The 18,658-nt window shown below is 39.0% G+C and overlaps 1 protein-coding gene across 2 annotated transcripts in view; it reads right to left on the bottom strand.

The window, feature by feature from the left end:
• adarb1b (adenosine deaminase RNA specific B1b) overlaps positions 1 to 18,658 on the bottom strand; it is a 157,630-nt gene that overhangs the window by 43,376 nt on the left and 95,596 nt on the right. Inside the window, exon 3 of one of the 2 annotated variants that reach the window (XM_059343662.1) lies at positions 14,379 to 14,414. Coding sequence is in view for 1 of the 2 variants with exons in the window: in XM_059343661.1 (XP_059199644.1) it covers positions 13,375 to 13,474 (100 nt within the window). In the remaining variant the exon portion in view is untranslated. Of the gene's footprint in view, positions 1 to 13,374; positions 13,532 to 14,378; positions 14,415 to 18,658 lie in introns of those variants that run through there. The other variant, XM_059343661.1, reaches the window with a different exon arrangement.

Below are 18,658 nucleotides of genomic sequence, written 5' to 3'. Positions count from 1 at the left end.
GAATTAGGCTGCCAGAAGCGATTTGCCTTCTGAGTCCTGCTGCTGGACGTACATGCTTTTCTCCACTCTGCATATTAAGAGGCATTCACACACAGACATCCAATCAGTGGCTTTAGCTGGATGAGACGATGATCACTTTATAGGAAAAAAACGGAATGCATGTAACAAGATTTAAAAGTATGCCTTATCATCTTAGCTTATGTTTTTCACATAAGAATCAAACATCCATGTAATACATGCTGTGTGTTTCAGCTGACATTGCACAAATATGCCTATACGGTAGAAATATGATGTCTTCCATCATAAAACTGCAATGCTCTCACAATAAACGGCACATAAAACACAGGCCCTTGGCATAAACTAATGGTTCCACTGTTTCAGGTCATTGATGAAGCAAATCTAGACAGTTGTTTGGTATTTATGTTTGCTATCGGCAGTAAAAGCCATAGGCCGAGTGTTTCAGATCGAGCAAACAAGTCCCCAGAACAGTATTTCTACAAGGCTAACTAGGGGTGTCCTCAACTAGAACTTCACCCAGTTGAATCTGATTGGTAAAATATTGTATTGCCTGTTTTTGTTTTTCTTCCTGCTCATTGATCCCCCTGTATTTTACCATTATATATTTATGGAAAAAAAGACAAACCTACAATAGGGTTGGCCAGAATACACACTACTATTTCAGAATTGACAGTGCTGTTTGTTACGTGGTGTGTGTGTGTGTGTGTGTGTGTGTGTGTGTGTGTGTGTGTGCAGTGCTGTCAATAGTACTGAAATAGAGCAAATATCATAAGACAGGCAGACAAACGTCACTAAGTTTGGTGCTTTTCTTGGTTGTAAATATACGTTTTGCAATCCATAGACAGAAAGGAGACGACAGGGAAGAGAGTGAAAGGGGGAGAGAGAGAAAGAGGGGGAGATAGAGTGAGAGAGAGGGAAAAAGAGAGTGAGAGGGAGATAGAGAAAGAGAGGTAAAGAGAGAGGAAGAGAGAGGGCGATAGAGAGGTAAAGAGATGGAGAGAGGTAAAGAGAGGGAGAGAGAGAGGTAAAGAGAGAGAGAGAGGGAAAGAGAGAGAGAGGGAGAGAGAGAGAAAGAGAGAGAGAGGCAGAGAGAGAGAGAGAGAGAGAGAGAGAGAGAGAGAGAGAGACAGACGTTTGCAGCCGTCAGCTGTTTCTTCGTGCCCCCCGCTGTGTATTTTAAAAAGAATCGTCCAGAAGGTATTTAGAACTCTGTTTGCTACATTCTTATGCGAGAGTTCTGATTAATGTATTCTTTGATTTTGAAAAAGCAGCTTTGATTGTTGTCATTTAGCCTATTTTAGGCTCCAGTGGTGCCGTAGATTTGCATTTTGCAACTGAGTCTACCATGGGAGTTATTGACGCACAATAATGAGACTGACTGAAAACAAGTTAGTTTAAAAATGTTCTTAACATTATTATTTAAAGGCTGATATTTATTCCAAAACAGACTATATATATGGTGATTTATTGTGAGTAACCAAAACAAAATGATTTGAATCAGACATTCAGTGCTCACATATATCTCGCATGGAATGATCCTTTGTTTCATAAAGAAATTTTCCTTTGACTGTGAGGTATTATCACACAGGGCTGTGTAAAATGTCCTTCCATTTGAACCTGTCAGAATGTAATTAATATTAAATAATAAAAGTTTCACCATAATCATTTTTCCCTCAAATTTTATTAGGAAAAATGGGCAGTCAATTAATTTTTTTTAGCCAGCTCCTGAGGAGTGATTGTAGAACATTCAACAAGTTCTCCAACATAAACGACAGAAGAGGTTGTGTATCAGTACCACAAATGACAACACTTATGTACGTATCGTGGCTTGCGTTTCACGGCGGTACAGCAGCGAGTTCTAAAAAAAGCTCACACATCGCACACGCCGTTGTAAAAAAGGCTGCAGTTTCTGTAGATTTATGTTATAAAACCACTGACCTAGGTTTAGCGCAAAAATCTTCCTGGTAAGGCAATATTAAAGACAGATTAAACAGTAAATAAATGTACGTAAATGGCGAAAGTGAAGTAGTTACAAGGGTCATGTCACCGCAAGTTACGTAAAAATGTAAGTTACGTTCAATAACGTGATTCAGGCCTTTTAAACTTCACTTGGCTGTCAACCATTACTGCGTCAGCAAGATGGCAGCAGATGCATTACAGTGGACGGTGTATTTAGCATGTTTTCCGCTGCTTGTACACACGACCTATACTGACGTTTTTGAGAGGGAAGAAGCTGTTACAATTAGGGCTGGGACTCGATTGAAAAAATTAATCTAATTAATTAGAGGCTTTGTAATTAATTAATCGAAATTAATCGCATTTTAATATATATATAATATGTTTATATTATATTTATATATTTATATATAAATATTTGACCTGGGAACAGTGAGAAGTAATTTTTTTCACATGTATTTTTAGTATACCATTGAATAATGAGTGAATACATAAGCTTAAGCAACAAAAATATAGTTTATTTTTGTTCAAGTCCAACAGACCAGTGCAATTTTTGCCATTAAGTGTAGCAATAGCATATTTAGAAATATAGTACATTTCAGAAATTCAGGTAGCCTATAGGTAGGTAGACCTTCTGTAAACTATAATACTTAGTTTTTTTTAAGTAAAACACAATCCACGCTAGCTACCACACTAGCCGCTAGCTGCTATATGTTTTGCATTGAGGTGATACTTGAGGCTGGATGTGCTGCGGTGATATGTGAATTCCTTGTTGCATAGCAACACAACCATGCTCCTATTGACGCTTCCATCCGTTGTTTTTTGTAACTAAATGTCCCATCATCCACGGGGCCAACCAAAGCGTCTCATCAGCTTCTTCCTTCATGTTCACTGTGGTTTGTTGTTGTCTGAACTCATGAACGCTAGTTGGTGCTCCAGTATAATCAGTCCGCCTGAAACTCATCCAGTGAGAAACGTTCCACGGTGCAAAAATAAGTGTGATTAAAATGCGTCAATTTTTTTAACGCGTTAATTTTTGTGTAATTAATTCATCTTAATTAACGCGTTAAAGTCCCGGCCCTAGTAACAACATTACTGACTTTGTGTCGACTGCAGTCAGTGCACACCTTTGTACATAATGTGATGTAGGAACGTCTGGCAAACGTTAATCAGACTTTTCCCTCAGAGTGGCAATGTTGTGGATGGATGACGCAGGTGATTGGGGAATGCAGAGAGAGACGCACGCACAAAACTTATAAAGATTAACTCATAAAGAGAGTTCTGTATCTACGAAACTGAATCTCTTGCGTCTGGTTTTCATTCTAAATTAAATCATCTTTAAACTCTTACTGCTGATTCTGTATCATATAATGAAATGTCCACCAACAGTTATTTTCTGACCAACTCCCTATTTTTTCTGAAGAATAAATTTATCTTGTTAAGTTGAGGGGCTGGCAACAGGAAGTCTGAGTCGCTGACTGGATCCATTTAATGCCATGCAGCATCAAAGGATGCAAAGCATTTTAAAAAAAAACTGGAAGTTAGAACTGAGCTTGGACAGCAATGAATTGGCAATCAGAGCCCTGATGATGCCAAGAGATGTATAGAAAGACTGCCACATATATTTATCTGTTTTGAACACCTTACATGCAAGAAAAGACATTATAAATTATTTTCAAGTTTGGGCACACTGTGCTCAATCTTGCATCACATTCGACAAAGCTAAACTGCTTCTGTGCATATATTTGCGTCTGGCTCATGATGAAGACGTATCAGTGTGGATAAAGAAACATTTTGGATAAAGAAATGCAAAATAGAGACGCCCAAACTATCTCTGCTCAGCTGCTTCCTGTAGATTCCCTGCCGATTTCTGCCTCATTTTGCATTTAGCCTGATAGCAATACTTCAGTGGGATTACAATGAGATTGTCAGGTCAGTGCCAAGACAATGAAACAACAACAATAAGCCTTAAAAAATCCTGTCATGTAGCCTTATTGTGAAGCAAAGATTATGTGACGGGCTCATGCTCGCCACACCAAGAAACTGAAAAAGTGTCCCTTCATTCTTTACAGATTCCTCAGGTCCAGGTATCAGCTTTAATAATAATAAAACTCCTCTACTTTTGCTTTCTTCAATCTTTTCAAGGTTGTTGGGTGGCTGCCTCTCCTCTTTTCACTAGGAGCTGTAAAATCTATTTGACAGCTCTGATTTATGACACAGCATAGGCACCGGGCGCCTGTGGGGAAAAGAGTATGTTTGAGTGTGTTTGGGATTGTGTGAATGTGTGAATGTGTGTATGTGTGGGTGTGTGTGAGCGTGCCCAGCTCACAGAGGACCACCACTGCTGTGCTCAATGCTCAGGCACCCAACAGGGCACAGGTAGGGAACTCCTGAAGATATAGACACCTGCGATCACATGCACACACATCAACAGGATTCACAGATTGTGTAATATGTACGGATCTCTCTCAGAACAGCTTCAACATATTACTTTTATATAAAGTTTTTTAATTGAGTTAAAGTGGTACTTCAGTATTTTTCAACGTGAATCTTACTGCATTTTTCACATATCAAAGTGACTGATGGACAGTGGTGGAAAAGTATTCAGATCCTTTACTTCAGTAAAAGTACTCATACCACACTGTGAAATGACTCCACTACAAGTAAACATCCTGCATTCAAAACTTTCTGAAGTAAAAGTACAAAAGTATCAACATCAAAATGTACTTTGTACAACTGTAAATGTACTGGACCCACTCAGATTGTTTTATATATTCTAAATATATTATTGGATTATTATTATTGATGCATTTATGTAAGCAGCATTTGAAATTTCTCAAGGTAGGGCTCATTTAAACTATATAATATACTGTTATGAGGTTTAATTTAAAAAAGTGAAATCACTTTAACTTAATCATGTTTTTTATGTTAAATCTTGATGTGAAAAGTAAAGCTGAAAGCTAAATGTAGTAAAAAATACAATATTTGCCTCGTAATGTAGTGGAGTAAAAGTATAAAGTTACATAAAATGTAAAAAATAAAGTACAAGTACCTCAAAATGACACTTAAGGACAGTACTTGAGTAAATGTACTTAGTTACATTTTACCACTGCTAATAGAATAAACATTTTTTTTTAAATGGGATAAGAGTTGGAGTGCCAGGAAGAGAGTTTGTTCTGTCGGAGTACAGAAAAACGCAGATTTTTTTCATGTTTGAGCATTAAGGACAGGCTGAAGCTGTGGCTAGTGCAACAAACCATTACATCTGCAGAGACTGTTCTGATTGGGATGATTGCTGCCAGATAGAGGAGAAGAAGTCCTGTCCTGGGCTGCCCTGGATCTCAAAAAAGAAAACCTATACTCAAGCTCTTTTGCTCTAAAAAAAATGATGTTCTAAGAGTGGAGAGAGACCTGCAGCAAACAGAGCGGGAGTGATGTTGTTAGTTGAAGTAAATGTATTGGCCTGGCATCATCACCAATTAAATCCTAGTAGGCAAAATAAATCATTCAATAAGCAATTAGGTGCAAAATATCAACTGATTCAAGACGGATAATTAGAGCCTGACCGAATTATCGTCCGGCTGACATATTAGTATCCATCATTATTGGTGTAAACGTTGTCCGATATGTGCTGAAATTAAAATAATAATGCAGAAAACAATGCTTGGGGTGATTTAGAAATGTGTTATTTATTCATTTTAGTTTTATATATCCTTTTCTTTTTCTCTCATTCTCTCAGCTTTCATTTTTAGAATCAGTTGACTGTAATGAATGTAAATACTTATATGTAATGTTGAATAATTTTCAGTTATTTATTTAGGAAACCAGCCTTTTGAGTAGCTTTAAAGAGTCTTATCAGTGCAAAATCAGTGCACAGTCCAAACAGAAAAGGTCTTTTTTTCAGTCCAGCTAAAAAAAATATATCACAATATCGGTAATCTTTGATTTTTCCCCCTTTACAGACATCAGTTGGGCTCCACTGATTCTAAACATCTATACACATTAATTGTCCCAGAGGATTACATGAAGCCTGTTTTACAGCTGCAAGCTGCAATGCTCTCGCTCAATACTGGAGCAATTTTACAAATTGTTGTCCCCATTAGTTACTTGAACATAAAAACTTTAGAAAAAATAGTCCAGGTTGAAAAAATATCAAAGCTGTCCTTTAACTCTGAGTGCCCTAAATGCTGTATTTCTTCCTCATTTGTCAAAAACATTTCCAAAGGGCTGAAAGGTGTTGTCTCGGCTGTGCATCCAGGGCAAAGCAGCGGTTTACTTTTGGAAATTCAAAGTGTTTTTGTGAGCTCTTTTCCCTGTGCCTTCCTCTGTCCATCTAGCCCCAAACACACAACCCTCTCCTCTGTCCTCTGTTCTTCTCGCCTGGATGCTCAGGGTGCTCACAGCTAACACCGTTTGTCACATTCAAGGCCAGGTTAGGCGCTCCGGGATCCCGCTCTGCACAGAGAAGGATGTGTTTGTGTGTGTATATATATATATATATATATATATATATATATATATATATATACACACAAAGGGAGAAAATAAACGCTGTGCAAGGACGTGAACGCATGTAGATTTGTGTGGCTCCTGCACTCGTGATGCTGCCGTCGTGTCATGGAGAAGTTGAATTTCACACCTCGTGCCTTCGCTATTGTCAGGCACAGAGGTAGAGCTGATGGACAGCAAGGGGGAGGACAGGGTGGGGAACTTCTGCCAGATGAAAAAGGTCGTGGCAGCTGACAGAGGGAGGGAGAAAGTGTTCATGCACCCTGAGAGGACGGATGTCAGGGGTGGGAGGGGAGAGCAGCGGGAGGACAGATGTAAAGTCCGAGACAGGGCAGAAAAAAACAGCGAGGGCTACACTTTATCACACAAAAAGCAATATGAAGTGTGACTGAGCTGGTGAGATTCCAAAGTATGGGATTAATCTTGCCTCTGTATTGCTGGCGAGGGTTTCATATTTTGGTTGGGAGAATCTAATATTGATCCCTGTATGTCCTGTTCCATTACCTCGCAAGAAATTCCTCTCCACGTACGACATGATAGCGGTGGAATAACCAGCTCAAACGGCAAAACATTTCAATATCCATATCCATTTGGATCTACAGCGAATGTGAATCTGCACAAATGAAGTTTATCTCTGCGGCGGCGGTGGCGGCGGAGGGAGCCAACACAAATCCCTGAATACATCTCTAGGGCCCTGAAGTGTCTCTCCACCTGCTAAACACACCTCGGCGGTTTGTGCATTCTCGCTACAATGGTCGCACCCCCGCCCCCCGCCCGCCCCTCCGTCAGTTTGTTACAGTCATTAGCAGCATGCTAATCAAGGCTAATTACATTGAGACAGGCAGACACAACTCATTCCTTATCGTGACGGAGCGCCGCTGTGCCTGGAAATGTTGTGCCACTAAATAAGACACTGCTCATAATCAACAGCTTATTTGTTGTTAGGTAAATTAATGCGACTGTGTTTTCTATTTGATTTCCATTGTTGCTGTTGTCAAACGTTAATCGGGTCTGTCGGAGCTTTTTCAAAAGCTGTGAATGTATTTTAGTTCCTACACTCGTCAGCTTAGATTATTCTAAAGGGCAATAAAAACAGCAAAATCAATTAAGAGACAGGATATAAAGTCAGCCATACATCGAGTCTGTCAATGTATGAAAAGAGTAGGGTTGGGAGAAGGAAAGAAAGGTGGTGTGTAGAAGGGATGTAAAGTCATCAAAGGAGAGAACAGAGTCTTGTTGTGTGCAGAGGCTCTTCCACAGCGATGGATTGGAAGTGTCGGGCGGTGCAGATCCCCCTCTCTGCCCCCCTCTTCAAGTTACAAAAAGCTCATTTTGAAGATTCTGCTGGCACGGCAAAAAAAGGCCTCTGTTCCCCATTTTCCATATTTCATATACGGCCCATTGGAAAGCATCGTCTACGAGTGTCATGGCTTGGCACATTTATGAGAGATGCATTGGAGAACTTATCACTTGGAAGATATGCTTAAATTCACCATTTTGAAAGTCACTGTAGACTCTGTGGTAATCCACTGATAAGGAAAAGGTAAATTATGATCATTTGCGTCGATAAATACGGTACGGTCCTACAGTATATACAACTAAAGGTTTGAGTTACACTAAAATTTGAATTGTTTTACAGGTTTGTCCGTGTCAATAAAATTACTTATAAAACATACGCCTACAACCAGTGGTGGAATGTAACTAAGTACATTTACTCAAGTACTGCACTTAAGTACAATTTTGAGGTAGTTGGACTTTTCTTGAGTACTTTCATTTAATGTAACTTTATACTTCTACTTCACTAGATTTTAAGGCAAATATTGTACCTTTGACTCCACTACATTTAGCTGACCGCTTTAGTTACTTTTTGGGTCAAGATTTAACATGAAAAACATGATACATATAAAGTGATTTGACATTTGTTTCTAAATGATACCTCATAACAGTATATTAGGTAGTTAAAATGAGCCATGTCTTTACAAAATTAAAACGCTGCTTACATAAATGCACCAATACAAATAATCTAATAATATATTTGGAATATATATATAACAATCTGAGTGGGTCCATTCTGCATAAAAAGTACTTTTCTTTTGATACTTTAAGTACATTTTGATGCTGATACTTTTGTACTTTTACTTTGGTGAGTTTTCAATACAGTACTTTTACTTGTAGTGGAGTAATTTCACGGTGTGGTATTAGTACTTTTTCTACCACTGCCTAGAACAACATGTAAAGTAGTAAACAGCAGCTTCACCTCCACTAGCGTCATCTGAAAATGCACATTAACATGAATCCTTTGCCCGTTTTTCTTCAGGTGCAAAACAGAACCTGCACAAGTTCAAACATTTAACAATTATAGTGTTTTTCTGAAGTCATGTTTGATCACACTAGAGTCTCTTGAGATCCAAATCACACTAAATCACAACTCTTCTCATTTAGTATAAACTCCAAGTGTGTTGTTCTGTATCTTGCCTGAATCATCTGGTGTTTATAACAATATTAAAAATTGGTTAAATCTGTCATTGTGGTCTTCCTGTACAGTTAAGCTTAAAGGGGTAGCTTGGATTTTAAAGTGTGGTTGTATAAAGTTCTTACCTACAGTCAATGCATTACCTGTAGTAGTTGAATTGGCACTACTTTTTCTCAACTGTAGAACTTCCATGTTCCTGCGCATAAGTGCACTTATATGCTTTGTGCACTGTTGCAGATCAGCTGGTTTGGTCAGTTGATTCTACGGTTGAGAAAAAGTAGTGCCAAATGAAACGGCTGTGGATAGCAGCAGAAATCGGTGACATATTGTTAATAACTTACACGTAAACTGGTATAACATTTTAAGGGTGGGCCTTTGTTTAGGTGAAAAAATACATTACAACACATTACAAAATACAACATTTTGTGTTTGTCCCCATCTGCAGTAATTAATTTATTAATTTCCTGTCTGGAGCGTATCTGGTTCTCCAAACTGGAAACACACAGACCACCATCTAGTGAAGGTAATACATGAACTGTGAGTAACCACCTCATACAACCTCACTTAAAAAAATCCTAACTATCCCTTGAAGTATTTACGCCTTCTGGATGTATATTTAACTGTATGTTTTATCTCTAAATAATTATGATCTTAATAACTTTGTATTGTATGCACCAGGAAACTAAACAACATTACTTATTTTGCCTAATTAGAGTAAAGTGTATTGAAGGTGAGTACAGAAAGTGCTAGCTCAGTATTCAGCCAGCTCTATTGCACTTGTTGGAGGGGATTACACTTATTCAACGCAGCACCCACCCACCTTCAAACTGTTCTAACTAGCCAAAATAATAGAATTTACCTGTACTGGTGTGCACTGCCCTAAACTATTCCTTATTTGACTAAAGAACTAATGTGAGTCATAGTACTATATATATCTTTAGCTCAGTGGACATTAAAGGTGTAAAGAGAAGTCATTATCTGTATATGTTCAACTAGCATAATCTTTCTCTGTGTCTGGATTCAGAAAGATGACTGAAGGTGTGGTTTATACCAGAAGTCACATTTATTTGGGTAAATGTTGTATTTCTACAATTCATTGATAATGCAACGTGCATTCAAAGCATCAAAATGATTTCATACTGGCATATATTCATTTCATTAATTTATTCATTTTCCTTAACCACTTATCTGCACTTGGGTCGTGGCGGGCTGGAGCCGGTCCCAGCTGACATAGGTCGCCAGGGCTGACACAAAGACAGACAACCATTCATGCTCTCATTCACTCCTATGGACAATTTGGAGTCACCAATTAAACCAAAGTGCATGTCTTTGGACTGTGGAAGGAAGCTGGAGAACCTGGAGAGAACCTACGCTGACACAGGGAGAACATGTAAACTCCAAACAGAAGAGCTGCAGTCTGGAGTATAACCACTGCTAACCACTACACCACCGTGTAGCCCCGGCATATCTTAAATTAAGCATATTTCAACATCCTCATGCTGTTTTTTTCATAATTTAGACTTCTTCCTCCCCCCCCAGAATAATAACAATAAGGGAAAATATCTGTTCCTGCCACATTATGTGCCTTTGTGAAAAACATATTCAGATTCAGGTACACACGTTGGACGGCATGTGTTTTAGTCAGTTATTAAGGTACTTTAATTCAGACTGTTAGGTCCTCTTAGAAGATTAGTCGACTAATGGCTTGTATTGGTCTAAGTCGATTAAAACATTCTTAAGCCAACCCAAACTTTAGTCTTAGCAGCTGGATAATTACTGTAAGTTTGAATTAAACATACAGCAATTTGGACGTGTTTAAGGGTAATGACCTCTTCCAGCAGACATATGAACACTCTCCATCTGAGCTGAATTAACAACATTTCATCACACTGAGCTCAGTCATTGGGGTGAAACTAGGATTTCAGTAGACACACACATTGAGAGCAGTGGTCAGGCTGCAGTGTGGATTAGCGGTTGATGGCTTAAACTTCAACAGCTGACCCTGGTGGACCCCTGCATCGACGTGTTGAAGTGCCCTTGTGGAAGACACTAATCTACACTTAATGGACTGGCCAGTCCACTGGTGCTCTGCTGACTGTGACCTCGCTGACAGGGTAACTGAGCAAAGAGATTTTCTTCAGTCTGTGTCGCATTATTCTCCCAATGATTGTCTTAAGTAAGTGTGTGACCTCGTCCTCACGGCTAGCATTAGTGGCTAACCCAATGGGCACTAAAGCTAAAGTACTAAGCAACTTATCAGGAGGCTCCCGGCGGCGGGCATTAAAGCTTGACTGAGAGAGCGAGTAGAGCAACATTAGCCCAAAGTCCTGCTTAGTCATCGCTTCTCTCAGTGTGCTGGGAAAAAAAGTGCCACTTTCATTCCCATGGTGATAAGGGAGAGTGAAAAGGCCGGAATCAGACCTGTGTAATGCTGATGGACGTAGTCAGTCTCTGAGTGAGCGGGGCTCGAGTGCGAGTCGCGGGGGGCTAAAAATGCAGCATCAGCAGTGGTGGATTTACTTGGATGAATGGACTCGGCTCGGCGAGGGGGGTAGGGGTGGGGGGTTCGGAGGGTGGTGGGTGTCAAAGCAAGTGGCTGAGACATGGCTAATACTGCCAGTGAGCTGTGGCCACCTAAGTAATTACTACCTTTGCTGTTAGGCTAATCCCTAGAGCAGAGCAGCAGACTCAGGAGAGAAAAGCTTAGAGCCTCTGTGGGGCTCCCATCAGCCGACTTCCATTACAGAGAGAAAGAGAGATCGCCTTTACTCAATAGATCAATAATAACCATCCTTAAACACAAACATGCAGAAAAATAGGTTAAATCGAAACAGAATGAGGATATCTAGGAATTTAGACACATTTTAACCTGATCTCTCCTTCACTGACTGACAGTTTTCTTTAATAAACGTGATAAAACTTGAGTGAAGTTGTTTTATGATGATGCTTCCAACAATTGGTCGACTTATCCAGAGGTCTTCAATCTTTTTCCATCCAAGACTTCTTATAGGATATACTGAGAATATACCAGGACCCCTTCATGCATAAAAATTACCAGAATAATTTGACGTAGCCTATTTTTGTATCATTTACAATTCTACTGTCTTAATTAATTATGTGAATGAAAGAAATGTCTAAAAGGTTATAGATGTGTTAGATAAGAAGGGCATCTATTGCTATTATAGGTTTAAAATATTTGTTTTGTAACTATGAAGCTTTTTATTAAAAGATATTTGTGTCATGATCATTTAAAATGAATGAATGTGAAAACTCCCACACTTCGTGAATAACCGGACTCATCAATAATGATCGGCAGCTATTTTCATAATCAATTCATCATTAAAGTAATTTTTGATGCAGAAATGGCAGAAAATGCTGTTTTCAACTAGAATAAATCTCAAATATGATATTTTCTGCCTTTTTTTTTTTTTTTTTACTGCTTTTTATAATATAAATTGAAAATCTTTGGGTTTTATACTGAAAAAACAAGACATTAAAAGACATCATGTTGGACATTTTCCACAATTTTTTAAAAACATCTTTTTTACATTTTATACACTTAACAATTATTTGACTTATTGAGATGGTATCCATCAGATAAATTAATAATAAAAGCACTTATTAGTTGCAGCCACAGTGTGTCCTGGTAATGTCCAGTAATTATCACGTCTACGGTAAAATCCAAAAGTCATCACCTCATCTCTCTCTTTCTCCAGATTTCTGGTTCATTTCTACTGCGTCTCGTCAATAAAAGGCTTTAAATGCTGTAAAATAGTAACAAAAAACAAACAAATGTGTTCTGATGGTGTTTATGGTCTATTTCCATTAAAGTGTTTGCAAACACAGGAGTCAAACAGCTCCATATTTTTTTTAATTATCTTAAAAGAAAAACAAATTACCTAATATTAGTCTACAGGTGTATTTCTTCGATTGTTTATTTGAATACAATAGATTAGTGACTGGGGCAGTCAGCTAATGGGGGACTGAATATAAATAAAATAAATTTCTCTGACAAAAGAGCCACATGAAAGCAATACTTTAATCATCCATAATCATTGAAAAATCACATTTAAAACAGTTTTTTCGGGATCTGTGATTACCCAAATTAAGTCTGTTGCCTTTATAACAATTGCCCTCTCAACATTATTGTGCAATAAAATGTTTTGAGTGCAAATTCAAACGGTAAATTGCAAACAATGAAGATTTCAATTTGTAAACTACAATACTAAATAATCTGAAGTTAATTTGCTTTACTGTAAAGAATTCACATTTTTCTTACACTAAAGCACAATTCACCAACTTCAAACTTCACACACAAGTCAAACTAAATGCTTTAAAACAGAAAGTGTGCAGCTCTGCCACTGAACACCACAAAGTCTCCAAACAGCCAGCTCAGCATCTCTGTGTGTGAGGGTTACCTTTGCGTTCGGAGCGTTTCTTGCGCCTCCTCTTGAACCTGCGTCGGATCAGGCAGTAATAGGAGCCCAGATTCTGCACGCCGTTGGTAAGAAGGGCCATGACTTGGTCAGCACTTACTCTGATATAAAATAAACTAACACAGCTCCTCACTGAACCTTCCACCTGTCCCTCACTCGTGTCCTGTTTGTGCTGTCAGGCTAATGATGTTCGCAACTCCACACACCTGCAGCGTTTCTTTGTTTCTACTTTAGTCCTTCCCCTTGTACCCCAACTCTCTTTCCCTCCCTCCCTCCCTCCCTCTCTCCCTCCCCTCCCTTCCCTTTTCCTCCTCCTCTCGCTGTTTCTCTCCTCTGTTGACTCCATATCAGTAGTCAGAGAGGGGCGGCGATGGAGTAGAGTGTGAAAAAGAAGGAGGGGACTAGCAGAGGAGAGACTCATACGTGTTTTCATACGGTTGTGAATTAACACAGAGAAGAAGAAAACTCTACCTGCCTCTCTCAAAGCCACTCACGTCTCAAAAACAACCTCTCACAATATCCTCCCAGTGAAAACACACGTGCACTCAATAAAACTACAAAAATGCTCAAACACACACATCTAAGTATATATATATAATATGTAAAAAAAGTCACAATTTTGCCTTGCTATTTTACCCAAACTTTAATATTTATATTTGTCGTGGTTGCATTCCCTCTCTACTTCTCTACCAGGAGTGTGAGGATGAGAGGCGTCTCAGAAAGAAACACTCTGCCGACATCTAGTGGCCATTGTTTCTAATTACATCTGTGATGAACCCACATCTTGCAAGCGCCACATTTTGACTCACCAATGCTAAAAATGATTATTATTGTGGCTGATTTATAATCGTTATTAAAATATATTGACGTTTTGTTCACAAACAGTTGAGCGAAACTCGATATGAAGCCACTTCAACACGTTTTGTTGTAGACAAAGACGAGTGCAACAACAGAAATGGAAAAAGTAAAGGAATAAAAACACTCACCTTTGGCTCTGTTGTGATGTCTGTGGTCGTAAAAACCTGATGGAAAGAGAGAAAGAGAAAAAGTAAGTAAACAGCCGAGTTACTGTCAAAGATCTGGATGAGACAGTAAAAGTGAATAACAGGTTTGGTGATAGATACAGAGGTACACACACTGCGTCCACGCTCCATTAGTGAATATTTAGCCAGGTTTCCACAACAGCTGGTCTTTCCCAGCCACATACTGGCTGAACTGTTCCAGAATATGGAGTTGCTGGCCGGTCACAGCTATTGTTTGAAAAGATGAAATGTGGCTTTTTCCACTGCGAGTGGATTTATTAATTTTGCTGGAAAACAGTTTTTCAAATTAAATCATTGTCATAAAACTTGAGTGCTACAGAGCTTACTGTAAGTATTGCATCTGGCAAATATAAAGTCCTTATTAAGAAATGTGAAGTGGTGGTTTATGTGGCCAGAACATTGATCCAAAGCAGATCACATAAACATAGAGCTAAAATGTGTGTGTGTCCTATGAAAAAAAAGGGCTGAAGGCTTCCCCAATAGACAAAGCTGTCCCTTAACATAAGGACAAACAACTTGGTTATTTCCTCACTAAGCCTGCAGCATGCCACAGGTAGCAAATGATGATCATGGTAAGTATGTAGTTTACTGTGAGTGTGCTGTATTTCCTGCCCATTCTCCCTCTTTGGAGTCGTGTTTTGAAATGTTTTCCTTGTTTTGGTTATACTTGACAACAGTGGATTTTAAATGACACAGTGATTATGAGTTAGGGCGATATAAGAAGGGTTTGAAGACAGTATATTAGCCCAACAGTGAAGGACTTGTGGCCCCTTTTTATACCCGATCTCATTCCGAACTCATCACAAACAGACTCTTGGTCACTTTTACACATTGATTAGCCCAACATCAAACTATGACACTTAGTTATAGTTATTTATGACATCCATGATTCAGTGCAATAATTGTCATGCTTTCGGTTAAAATTTATACTTTGTTACTAGGGCCGGGACTCGATAAAAAAAAAATCGAATTAATTAGAGGCTTTGTAATTAATTAATCGAAATTAATCGCATTTTAATTGCATATAAATAAATATTTAACCTGAGAACAGTGAGAAGTAATTTTTTTCACATGGATTTTTAGTATACCATTGAATAATGACTGAATACATAAGCTTAAGCAACAAATTATTATTTTTGTTCGAGTCCAACAGACCAGTGCAATTTTTGCCATTAAGTGTAGCAATAGCATATTTAGAAATATAATACATTTCAGAAATTCAGGTAGCCTATAGGTAGGTAGAACTTCTGTAAACACACTAGTGTCCACGCTAGCTGCTATATGTTTTGCATTGAGGTGATACTTGAGGCTCGATGTGCTGCGGTGATATGCGAATTCCTTGTGTCATAGCTTGCACATAACCATGCTCTTATCGATGCTTCCATCCGTTGGTTTTTTGTAATTTTAACGCAGTAATTTTTGTGTAATTAATTAATCTTAATTAATAAGTCCCGGCCCTATTTGTTACATTATTAGGTAACCTTTGTAAGTTAGTAGTCGTCATACACTCACCAGCCACTTTATTAGGCACACCTATTCAACCGCTTGCTCACGCAAATATCTAATCAGCCATTCACAAGGCAGCAACTCAATGCATTTAGGCATGTCGACATGGTGAAGAGGAGCTGCTGAAGGTCAAAGGAGCATCAGAATGTGGAAGAAAGGAGATTTAAGTGACTTTGAACGTGACATGGTTGTTGAGGGAATAGTCCATAAAAGAGAAAATATCCAGTGAGCAGAAGAATGGTCAGACCGGTTGGAGATGATAGAAAGGCAACACTAACTCAAACAACCACTTGTTACAACAAAGGTCTGCAGAAGAGCTTCTCTGAACACACAACACATCCAACCTTGAAGCAGATGGACTACAGCAGCAGAAGACCACACCGCCACTTTATTAGGTACACCTTGCAAGCTAACAAAGTGGCGGGTGAGTGTAACTACGTCAACATTAACTTCTGGTTTCAGACGGGATACAAATAGCTGTCTTATAGATTGAAAGTCATGTGTTTGTGTGACATCCACCCCAACCTCCTAACTACACAGACTTTCTTGCTCTCGCTTTGTCACTTGAGTTAAAAGCCTGATGTGTCTCATACAGACCTTAAAAAAATGCCTTGTGTGTTGGCATCAGGCAGCCTGTGATGGTACTTAGTGACCTCATAATGAGACTGGTGTGATGAACCATAGCAGGACCATTATTCTAAACATTCATCAACCACTTTGTTTCAGTAAGATAGATATCTTCCTTCACCAGTGTAAAAAAGATTAACTTCTTTGTACATGTATTATACTTTCTAAATATTACAATTCAGATTTTGATCTCTGCGCATGAATGCTCCAAAATGCAAGCCCACAGAATGCTAACTAAACATATCAGTAAATCTACAAGGAAGTGTGGGAAAAAAGCCTTAAAGCTCCATAGCTTTTCTGCTAGATACAGCAGCTGGGGATAGAGATGATAGTCAGGGAATAAGAGATGAGGACGGGGAGAAGAAATAGAGACATTTGAGCTTGAGAAGAGTAAAGGATGGATATGGAGGAAAACCCTTGAGTGAGGATGTAAGATAAAGAATGAGGAAATGAAGAGTGGGAAAGGTGAGATGAGGTGAGGGAAAGAGCCGTCTTGAGCCAGTAGTAGGATGTCTAACCTCCGGGTCATTTAAGGTCAGTAAGCGTCTTTACTGCTGCCCGACTCCTCCACAGCTCCCCTCCCACTGCTGCTCCATATAACATGTTCTTAAAAAACAAATTAAGATGTTTTTGGGGCGAGCTTTGCCAATTAAGCACATGAAGTTAAACTGAGCAGAAAGAAGAAAGTATAAGACTGAGAAACGGCAAAACAGAGAGAGAAAATTTGAAGATAAAAAAGCAGATGGCTAGAGCAGGAGCAGGAGCCAAAAGATTTGGGGGATAAGAGTTGCGGGGCAGAGAGGGATGAACTTAAACATTCTCCAGACGCAAACTCATTCATGCTTCTGTGTACAAGCCAATGATAACTATGGCTGGCCAAGTCTCGCCACAACTGCCTTGGCTTGGGTGACTTGTTTTTGTTTTGCTTTGTTTTCTGACAGGGAGACTGGTCAGTCCACTTCCCTTAGTATTTTAATTTATGGAGAAAAAGCTGCAGACATGGGAGAATAGGCTCAGTGCACGGCCCGCAGAGACACATGTTATTCCACAGGCACAGATTTTACCCACTTACACTCTCTCTCTTTGGCATTTTCAACACTTACTGAATGAACCGGAGGAAAGAGGCTGTGGTTATCCAGCTTGAATTTAAAGGCGCTCCAGACTCCAAATAACAGCTCAACTCGTGGTGGCCTTTGCAGTGGTTAGACGGAGAAACACAACCCTCGACAAAAACAACCCCTTAAACTATTCCACAGGCGCGCAATCCAGGCTACTGTGGTGAGCCCATCTGTTGGTTCATAGATGTACTCACAGGCAACTAAAAAGCACAAAGCTCTAAAAATAGACTCAGTGGGAACAGCTTTCAAATTTTTTTCTAAAGCCGTTCTGAGTTTCTCTTTCTTTTTAGTTTTTTTCATGGCCTTTTTCAGCTCAATTTGATAGTGGTAGAGATACAGAGTGAAAGGGGGAAGACAAGTAGGAAAGGGTTCCGGGCTGGTTTGAACCCGGCCCGCTGAGAATAAGCCTGAATGGTGTGTGCTTTCTAGTTTTTAAGTCAGTTCCAGGGATGCAGAATTTAAAGAGCTTGGTATCAGCTGATGAACTGCGATTAAATCATGCTTCACTAGTAGTGTCTTTTTAGATTTCACTTCTTAACATGCATTAATCCTCTGAACTCTTATTTTTTATTCCTGTCACATTTTACTCACTGTAAACTTGCTTTTCACTGCAATATATATAAGTCCTGCACCTCTATGGAAACAGCACAATCATGGCTGGAAGAAGGGAGAACTCAAAGATGACTTTAGTACAGTAACAATGTTATCATGCCATAAATCAAAAAAGAAAGAGGGAAAGAAAGTTGAATTTTCTGATAATTTAGCTTACAAATATTGGTAAAAATGCAATCTATATAATCATTTTAAGTGTCACTAACATTTTAAACAAAAACAGGGGTTCCCCATGCTATACTGAACAAATTGAACTGTTTACATATTTACTACCTCTCTTGTCCTCTCGTCTGCACTTCAGGCGAACTGTACATTCTAGTACCCATAATTCCACACTATTTAGTATAGCAGAATAATATT

Source organism: Centropristis striata, chromosome 10 (assembly GCF_030273125.1).
Source record: "Centropristis striata isolate RG_2023a ecotype Rhode Island chromosome 10, C.striata_1.0, whole genome shotgun sequence".
NCBI lineage: Eukaryota > Metazoa > Chordata > Actinopteri > Perciformes > Serranidae > Centropristis > Centropristis striata.
The sequence above is the reverse complement of the archived record's forward strand: the minus strand, read 5'-3'. Positions and strand labels throughout refer to the sequence as shown.